The sequence below is a fragment of the Nicotiana attenuata genome, chromosome 8 (assembly GCF_001879085.1).
Source record: "Nicotiana attenuata strain UT chromosome 8, NIATTr2, whole genome shotgun sequence".
Classification (NCBI taxonomy): Eukaryota; Viridiplantae; Streptophyta; class Magnoliopsida; order Solanales; family Solanaceae; genus Nicotiana; species Nicotiana attenuata.
In genome coordinates this window covers 20,431,908-20,442,337 of record NC_031996.1, presented here as the reverse complement: position 1 = coordinate 20,442,337, position 10,430 = coordinate 20,431,908, and the positions used below count along the sequence as shown (strand labels likewise).

Sequence of the window (10,430 nt, the reverse complement as noted above, 5' to 3'; positions counted from 1 at the left end):
GTTTTCTAGAGTGCAGGGAAAATCCGTTGATCAAGAATAAGAATACTTTGGCACCTTGAATGTGATACGGGTTTCAAAATACATGCAGTTGAATTACACTCTTAACACTACTTGACACACGAAATCTATGCCACAAGCCCGTGAGGACGAAAAGAAGTTGAACGCTGATGAGATTATCATATTTCAGACAGCTTAACCCTCCCTGATAATTGATCATATACGAGGGAACTAAAGATACGACCAAACTTGTCTTTCAAATCGATATGCTCATGATATTGTGCAAAAATTGAAAGTCATCTAATCTCAACCTTTCACGAGTGAAACCCCATAGCTAGAACATCTTGACATTGGGACGAAATCATGAATTGGTTAGATGGTTCTAATAGTTAACACGATGCTCCGGGGAGAAGGCAAATAACACCCCTGTCCAGCCGAGGAGGTGAGATACCAAGGGTAGCAAAACTCCCCGTACATGACAACGACATAGTCAATGATTCTAGAAGTTGAGGGTGTAAAGACAATCAAACTCAATGAGACGGTGCACAATAATCATAGAAGGTTTGCAGATGTTCATGATGAGCTCTCCATAGGTTTTGACTTGAAAAAGGAAGTGTCACAATGACACATAGAAGGTCATGTTCTTTCATGGTTGTCGCACAAGTGTTGGGAACTAGCACAATGAATTCACTAAATAAGGAATACAATTAACACATCGTGGAGACATAAAGACAAAATAATCATTTGTTATAAGCTGGACACACTTCTACTATATTAACTCCCCACTACAATATATGACCATGCCACGAGCAACCACAATACTAGGACAGAGTGAGCTACTTACTATGAGATGTCCCAAGTGGACACGAAAACCATGGCGACACAAGATATCTGTGATGGGGATGTGAGGATCTCAATTTTTTTTTTCCAGAGAGACTTTATGCACACGGTGACCATTTCGATTGATATGCACTCATATGATAGGCACTGAGATATGCATGTATGTTACTAGACAGTGGGAAGGTTTCATGATGATACTCGCAAGAGAGTAGAGTGACTGTTCAAACCATAGAAGCCATATACATCGGTAAGAGAAAAAAAAAGAGTGACTCGAGAAAGTAAGAGAACTGTGATAGAGAGACTTTGTGAATAATACGTCTAACTCAAAGAGCATGTGCATGAAATGTTTTGTAATTTAGATTCTTTTCTAAGAACATATCTATGCAAAGACAAGGAAATCATAAGGGTTTAACAAAAGCTTTAAACAATCACCACATTACCAAATAAAAAGGGATCACATAGCTTTCACATAATTTCCATACCTCTAGGCTACATTTCATGGCCCTTCCATAGGGCTCACATATCAAATTATACACCTATGCGTTTCATACAATAACAAGGAAATCAAAAGTACAAATCAAACACTTTAAATGATCACCACATTATCAAATAAAAGAATCATGCCATTTTCACGTATATTAGTCCATCGGCACTTGGGGCCATAATTATCACATCATACTTGGCACTAGGCCGCATTTCATAACACAATCTCTTATTTCCCGCATTTCACATCACTTCCGCATATTTCACATCAATATCATAATCTGTTTCATATTCCCTCATGTCATAAGCATCACCAGGTACAATTACAATTCGAGTTCTCGACACATTGGCCATACTCTATTTCTCAAAGTCATTTGACTTATTTCAACATCTCTATACAGAGGATTTCACATAGTTTGACATAATATATGCATCTCCAATTTCAATTTAAGGTCTTAGCATTTCAATACATGATTCATATTCCTTGTTAAGTTGTCAATAATAGCACATTGATCATATTGGAATGCATCTTTCACAACATCGGGTCACAACACCAATTCATGTAAAGTATCAACAATAGCAAGAATCCAACATTCAGTTTTACCATATTTACACAGTCACTTACTTCACTTCCAAATATCTTTATACATTACCAAGAACCAGACACAATCAATCAAATACCTTTGGTACACGTAAGGACATTTTGGAGGAATTAACCATAATGAGTTTTCTTTTCTCACACAATTTGGCATCAAATCTCAATTTAAACTTGACCTGAAGTCTAGCACTTTAGCACATAGTTCACATTCTTCATATATCCTCATTTAATAAGAATAACATATTAAACACATGAAGAAGTACCTACCACATACATTTTTACAACAATAATTCGCTTAACATAATAAAACGAGTACTGCATCACTTATATTTTGAACTTATAACATTTACGCGGGTACCATGGAGGCTCAATTTCTAAAACACAGGGTTTTAGCCCTACATACTGATGATATACTACATGATATGGTGGTGCAGTGACATTAGTAGGAACAAGGGTATTCCCCTTAACAACAAGTTCTACCAATCCCTCCATGGCTCAACACATTCTTCTAACAAGTCCTTGGGTAATCCACTTGGACTCAATGGTGGGATCAATCCCTCCTTACATGCTTCAAATTCGCGGATTATGGTATCAAAAGTACCAATCTTGAGAATATGACTTAGAGAGGAAATCAGCTCCCTAACTTGAGCTCTATTGCACGATTTGAGTATCAAAGAAGGGTGAAATTCCTAAATGTCTGAATAGCCTCCAACTTATAGATGTGGTCGAGAACACACCGATAAGAAGGACTCTACTAGACACGGCTCCGAGACATCCTAGGACATTTTAAAACCTTAGGCTCTGATACCAAGTTTTGTCACGCCCCAAAATCTGAGGAGCGCAACCGGCGCTCAACCGAGTAAACCCGACCGAGCAAGCCTGTTAGATCTCATTCTACCCAAACTAACTCATGAATAAATTGGAGATGGACTCCATTAATCAAATTCTATAAACATATCATTAACAATTTCCATTTCATTTTCATTAGCAACTTCATTAGCAATATTAAAGGTATTAGAAGTTTATACATCATTGCAAACATCAATATTTCAATTTTAAATCCCCAATGTCCGACACTACCCACAACCTGTCTACGGAGCCTCTAAATACAATTGCAGAATAATATGGAAATGCCGGCAACAAGGCTCCGGCTATACCTTACACAAATACCAATATAAATTTCGGAGGAAAGGCGGCATGAGCCACGTAGGGCCCGGAGAGGAAAGGGGCTCACCAATACAGCTGATGGGAAGTGGATGAGGTGCTACTATCGGTGGACTGGAGTACCTGCTATAGAACCACCTACAATCATAACACGAATGTAGCGCCCCCAGCAAAAGGGACGTCAGTACATTTGAATTGTACTGGTATGTATAAACAAACTTCACCCTAAGTAAAATCAAATAACACACACAAGTAATAGACATCAATAGAATCAACGATCAAATGCACATGAAAGAAACAATCAAAGCCAAACAAGTTTTACAATCTCTCCTTCATAAACAAGCATGTAATTATAATGGAAATAACAATCAAATCCACAAAGAAAGAGCAATTCAACAAGTTTACAATCTCTCCTGTTTCCCCTTCCACATTTCCACATCAATAATTTCACAATTTGTTCATAGTTCATTTCAATAGCGATTTCGATCGCTTTCCAACCTTATTACCTCGGCCACCCTTATCACCACAACCCACACCTTATTTCTTCATGTTGCTGCGCGCAACCCGATCCCACCGAACAATCACAATTCACAACAACACAACAACAATAATAATTCACAAAGAATAACGACAACAATCCTCAAGAAACAACAACAATGACCCTCAAGGAACAACAACAACAACAATTTACAAAGAATAACAACAACAATCCTCAAGAACAACCACAACAATTCACAAGAATTTCCATAGCCATAAATACCACTTCATCATATTCAACAACTCATATGCAATTTACGTCACCACAATAATTACCCACAACAAGCCAAATATGTTATTACCACAGTTGTTCCAAGTGCATCATTTACGATTTCCTTCCATCATTTGTTTCTCAGTCTTACCACATAACACTTTCACAATCACACACCCACATTTGGTTTGTTTCCATTTACTTGCACCATCATATCGTAAGACTTAACCAACAACATTCAAGGAACATAAATCACAAGAATTCACAAATAGTTCACATAAGTAAACACATACTTCCATGTCGACATCCTCAAGCTTTTACAAACTTTGCACATAACAAGATAGGCACATCAAATCACTTCTCACAATCACATATAACTTGGTGGTATGGAAATCAACTAAGGCAATCAATTCACATATTCTCATACAAGGTACACATACCGTATGCTCGTCACAACAAGGGGGATCCTACAAGAGTTAAAGTTAGCCATACATACCTCGTTTAAGCTTTCCTTAAGTTACTACAACGTTTCGGAAATTCTAGCAATTCCAATCTAGTTTGAAACATAACAAAATTGAACACAAATTAGAAAGGTATTCATGGTTTCAGCTCATTTGAGCATTTTATCAAATACTAGTTGAGCATCTTAATCTCAAATCTCTTTTTGAAGGTTTTCCTTCATTCCCCAACCAAATCTTTACTTATTTATGTTAAACAATCTTCCCATAAACCTAAGTTGAACATGCATGTATACACAATATTAATACACCCAAGAATCATACCTTAATAACCTATCTTATACTCCAAACTCGAAGTTAAAACCTAGGGTATAGAATCTTACCTCTTAGATGAAGAACTTGTGATTGGGATCTTTGATTCTTGAAGATTGATGCAAGTTTGGATGATTTAAATGTTGGGTTCCTCCTTCTCTCTCTAAAATGCTCTCACCTCTCTCTAAAATCAGTAGAAAATGACCCCAAAATGAACTTTAAAGCCTATATATTAAAATGGGGTCGGGTTATAAAAATTAGAAAATTAACCCTCGAATGTCAAGTCTGCTATAGCAGAATCCACCGCAGAATGGGTATGCGGGCCGCAGATTCGTTGAAGAACTCGTTGCCCAAAACTGGGCTGTTCTGTCTCAATCTGCGACCATTCTGCGATCGCAAAATGGTTATGCGGTCCGCAGAGTTAAATCTGCGATCGCAGATTTCACACAGAATTGCATTTTTCTAGCTTTTGGTAATTTGATCATAACTTAGTGTAGGAAGGTCCAAATGTCGAATGGTTTGAAGCGTTGAAAACTAGACTCGAAGACCTTTCATTTGATAGGTTATCCATCACCTAGAACCTTATAGATATTTAGATATGCTCGTTCAAAGTAGGGACTAGTGCAAGATCGTTGGGAATTTTAGCCTATTATGGACTTTTCCAATTTTTCTTAGACTTAGGCCTTTCCTTGGATCCCAAATTACTTAACGTAAGACTTATACACATATTTACCAAATCCAATGGATATACACCATGTTAATAGCACATAAAAATATTATAATAAGCCTATGTGACACCTCGAAATCTTAAATTACTTAGCGAAAATTTTGGGGCCTTACAATAGCTTCAAATCATACTTATGCAACCGCTCAAAAAACTTTCTCAGGTCCCGAACGTGGTCGTCCTATGTCCTAGATTTGATGATCACATCGTCCACATACACATTGATTTCTTGGTGCATCATGTCATGAAAAATGGCAGTCATGGCCCTCATATAAGTTGCCCTAGTATTCTTCAAACCAAAAGGCATGACCCTGCAATAGTAGGTGCCCCAGGGTGTGGTGAAGGCTGTCTTTTCCGCATCCTCTTCATCCATCAACACCTGGTGATATCCTGCATAACAATCCACGAAAGACTGTATCTCATGTTTGGCGCAATTATCAACAAGGATGAGGATATTTGGCGAAGGGAAGTTGTCCTTAGGACTTGCTTTGTTCAGATCTCGGTAGTCAATGCACACCTGGGTTTTCTCATCTTTCTTTGGCACAGGAACTACATTAGCCAGCCATGTGGTGTATCGGACCACTCGGATCACTCCTGCCTTCAACTGTTTTGTGACCTCCTCTTTCATCTTGTCACTAATATCAGTTTTGAATTTTTCTTTGCTTTTGCTTGGCAGGGGGATAGTCGGGGTAAGTCGGCAACTTGTGGACCACTAAATCGACGTTTAATCCTGGCATGTCATTGTAGGACCAAGCAAACACATCCTTGAATTCAAAAAAAAGTTGGATCAATGCGTCTCTGGTTCTTTCATCTGTGTGAATGCTTATCTTGGTTTCTTGGACTTCTTCAGAACTACCCAAATTAACCGGCTCAGTTTCATTTAAGTTCAGCTTAGGTTTATTCTCAAATTGTTCCAATTCTTGATTTGTTTCCCTAAAAGCCTCCTCTTCATCATATTCCGGTTCTTGATTCATTATTTCACAATTAGACAGCATGTTTGGATCTGGGCATGAAGTCCGCAAGCATGTCATGTTATTTAAAGCCGCATTATTAGAACTGAAAGAAGAATAAGAAAAAGTAACATAAATTAGAAAGAATAAAGAGAGAAGAACGATGGAATATTGATTTCATTTCATTGAATTTTGAAGATAACAAGGTTTACATTGGAATTTAAAGACAATAAGGTAAAAGAAACATCCGAGTTAAACCCTGAAATAACTCGCGATGTAGAAAAGGTGGCAAGACTGGACTACCGGGATTCTCGCCTGACTGGGTACGGAGTAGCCTTCCAGTTTTGCAACTTAGCATTGGGCCCCATATACAGCACCTTAGCGGTGCTCGAGCCTTCTCCTGGCTGAACCATGTGGGTTTCGTACAACATCTGCCTTATAGCCCCATAGATTTCTTCAATTTCCTCAGCCGTGAAGGCCTCATCTTCTTCTTCTTCATTGTACTTGGGCCTGACGAATGTTCTACAGAGATGTGGAACCGGCTGAGGTAACACCCAACCATTGCTCTTTCGTTTATTTGCCCATGTTACATCAGCTTCTGTGGCGCGAAAACCCACACCGAAGAACTTCTTGCTGGCAGGTAGTGTGATGGGTTCTATGATTCCTTGCAATGATGTCCCGAGCCCCTTCTCGGGTTTATAACCATGCCTGATCATTTCCTTGGTGACCATAATTGACGCATTTGAGAGAAAAGGTTAAGGGCAAGGGCTTCCTTCTTCATATTGGTCTGCGACCACAATGTCGAAAGCTTGATAGACTATATGTTCACTACCTTCCATAGCTTCGAGACATGGGACTGACGGGTCCTGATAAATGGACTGTTCATCCTCTCTGTGGACTACAATATCCTGATCTTCATATTCAAATTTCACCATCTGGTGGAGAGTGGAAGGTACGGCTCCTGCCGCGTGAATCCAAAGTCTTCCCAAGAGGAAATTATAAAAATTATCCATGTCTAGGACCTGAAAGGTCACCTCGCAATCCACAGGACCAATAGTCAAATTCAAATCGATCTCGCCTATGGTGTCTCTTTTGATGCCACCAAAGGTACGCACACAGACGTTGTTAGGCCTTATTCTCTCAGTCCCGATCTCCATTCTTTGCAAAGTTGAGAGAGGGAGAATATCAACCCCGGACCTACCATCCAGCATGACTCTTTTCACATAATACCCCTCACATTTAACTATCAGATGAAGGGCTTTGTTGTGGGCGGCCCCTTCCGGGGGCAAATCATTCTTGCTGAAAGAAATCTAATTGACCGCGAAGAATCTTTCCGCCATCCTCTCCAGTTGTTCAACAGTGGTTTCAATCGGGACATAAGCCTCGTTGAGGGTTTTTATCAACACTTTCTGATGCTCGGCCGAGCATACCAATAGGGACAGGAGTGAAACCTGTGAAGGAGACTCTCGAATTTGGTCTATTACCTCGTAGTCCGCAGCTTTCATTTTGCGAAAGAATTCTTCGGCTTCTTCGGCACTAACTGGCTTTTTGATCGGGAAGCGTTTCTTCTTGGATTTGTTCAATTCCTCCAAGTTAAGGTATTTCTCAGTTGGTTTAGTTTCATTCGCTTCTCCTAAGACCTCTTTTCCTTTGTAAGTTAGTACCGCCTTGTTGTAATTCCATAGAACGGCAGTAGGGTCTGTCATGGGCCTCTGCGGTGCGTGACCATTAACCACGGGCTCATTCAGCCTTGGTGAAATTACCGGCCCCCATACCACATAGGTCCCCTTAGGCACGTACATCTTGGGTCCCTTGTTCATCTCAAATCTTCTTGGAGGGCTCAATGTCTTTTGCTCTTTTCTGTGACCCCATGGGAGATAAAGAATGGCATCTTTTGGGGGTACTGCCCTAGTTTTTTTTCCAATGCCTTTTCTGCATTTTGAGGGGTCGGTTTACTCTTTTTCTCCCCTCTATCTCGTTTTGCAATAGCCTTTGGCTTTTTCTCGACATCAGCGATTGCAATGATGGCTTTCAAAGCAGGATCAAACTTCTTGTCTTCGCAATTCATTCCAATGACCAGCCCGTTGTTGTGAGACGGTAATGGGTTGTTAGTCACATTAGGAACTTCCTCATCCTTTAGCACTATCCGTTTTTGCTCTGTGAGGTTTTCAAGAGCCCTTTTTAGAGTCCAACAGTCTTCAGTGTCATGTCCTGCGCCAGAATGATAGGCACATCGAGTACCGGGTCGGTAAGAAGGCGACTCTAGGTTCTGCCTGGTTTGGGGTACGGGTTGCAACAAACCCATCTGGACAAGTTTAGGGAAAAGGTAGAATATGACTCACCAATAGGCGTGAAGTTTGCTATCCTGGGTGGCTCCTGGGCACGGGCATTATAGGAGAAGTTATTTTGTGGAGGTTGGGGATTATACTGGGCTTGGCGAGGAGGTTGATTTCTAGGAAATGGAGCTCGGTTTTGGTTGAACTGTTGTTGTGGCCTAGCATAGGCCACATCCTTATGAGAATAATAATGTTGTGGGGTTCTTGTAGCGAAGTAAGGTCTGGGTGGACGAGGGTTTGTCGGACCTGAAGTCGCCATTGCCACTTCTTCCTTTTTCTTTCTATTCGCTACACCTCTGGACCCGCCTTGAATTGCTTGGGGTGTATCTCTTATGGCAGATTGGCTCAATATGCGCCCTATTTTCAGACCATTCTCGACCATCTCACCAATCTTGATGGCCACAACAAACGGTTCCCCATCGCAGACATCATATTCTGAAAGTAGTCAGCCTCTTGGGTTTGAAGAAAAACACTAACCATTTGCGTTTCATCCATTGGAGGCTTGACCCTGGCCGCTTGTTCGCGCCATTTAACAGCATATTCTCGGAAACGTTCCGAGGACTTCTTCTTGAGGTTTGACAGAGAATTCCTGCCGGGAGTTATGTCTATGTTATACTGAAACTACCTAACAAAGTCCCGAGCCAGATCATCCCAAATATGCCAACAAGATATATCCTGATCCATGTACCACTCAGAAGCAATGCCCACCAGACTCTCCCCAAAATAAGCAATGAGAAGCTCCTCTTTTCCACCTGTTCCCCGCAATTGGTTGCAGTAACTCTTGAGGTGGGCTATGGGATCCTCATGCCCATCATACTTTTCAAACATTGGGGTCTTGAAACCCAGGGGTAAATGCACATGTGGGAACATACACAGATCAGCGTAGGGTACGCTCTTTTGTCCACTCAAACCCTATATATTTTTAAGGCTTTGCTCCATGCTCCTAATTTTTCAGGTAATCTCCTCTTGCTCGGGGTTCTTTGTGGTTTTCTCCTGTCCCGCAGTAAACTCGTACCGGGGTTGTTGAAGGTAAGAATTGGTGGTGAACTGGGTAGGTTCTGGTGGAAAAGATGGTACTTGAAAGGTGAAAGATGATGGATCAAAGCTCGACCTGGGTAAAGTGGGTTGCACCGTAGCCGAAGAAGGTGGCGCAGTGAATATGTTGGAGGCCGCACCTGAAATTAACACCTGGGGGAGAACCTCAGAAGGTGTTCCAACAAAGTGGGCTGAAATGGTAGGATATCCAAGTGGGGTATTCGGGTAACTTATTGGGACGTTGGAAGTCCCACTTTCCCTGGGAAGCAGCTCAGGGAAACCAGGTATCGCGTTCGGTGGTTCTCTACCATTGGACCAGGCGTCCCACATTTCCATCATGTGGAGACGCAGAATTCTATTTTCCTCAGCAGCCGCTGACTCTGAAGTTGGGATGGCCGAGATCGGGCTATCCTCCAGGATAGGAACTGTTGGCAGATGACTTTCCGACGACATTTCAACACTTCCTATTGATCTTGTAAAGTACGGATATGAAGCTAGATTACCACAAAACCAACCACCTTGATATAGAACCTATACTCAACAGCAAACAGAACAAACAGGTTAGTGTGAGACAATTAACACATAGGTAATCGCACGTTGGGGGTGTGATGCACCTATACAGTTAAGTGTGTTTTCTATATGTTTTTCAACGGTTGCGTGTTTCATCCCGATTTTTGTTTATCTCCCCAATTTTCTCTCTTGCTCTTTTTGCACCCTCATTTTCTCTCTTTTTGATTTTTTCTTTTGGCTTTCTCTCTCTTTTCTTTATGGTTTTTCTTTTGGCT

General features: G+C 40.9%; 1 protein-coding gene across 1 annotated transcript; it reads right to left on the bottom strand.

The window, feature by feature from the left end:
- On the bottom strand, positions 7,585-9,438 carry LOC109231545. Its single transcript, XM_019397207.1, has 5 exons — positions 9,299-9,438; positions 9,088-9,199; positions 8,617-9,001; positions 8,179-8,485; positions 7,585-8,134 (listed from the first exon to the last, which is right to left on the bottom strand). The coding sequence occupies exons 1-5, from the start codon at positions 9,436-9,438 to the stop codon at positions 7,585-7,587; spliced, it is 1,494 nt and encodes a 497-aa protein (XP_019252752.1).

Coding starts and splice junctions, on each gene's coding strand:
- LOC109231545 (XM_019397207.1), bottom strand. CDS start 9,438: ATGTTTGAAAAGTATGATGGGCATGAGGATCCCATAGCCCACCTCAAG. Junction 8,486..8,616: donor AGCAAACTTCACGCCTATTG/GTGAGTCATATT, acceptor ATTCTGGCGCAG/GACATGACACTGAAGACTGT. Junction 8,135..8,178: donor TTGGAAAAAAAACTAGGGCA/GTACCCCCAAAA, acceptor ATGGGGTCACAG/AAAAGAGCAAAAGACATTGA.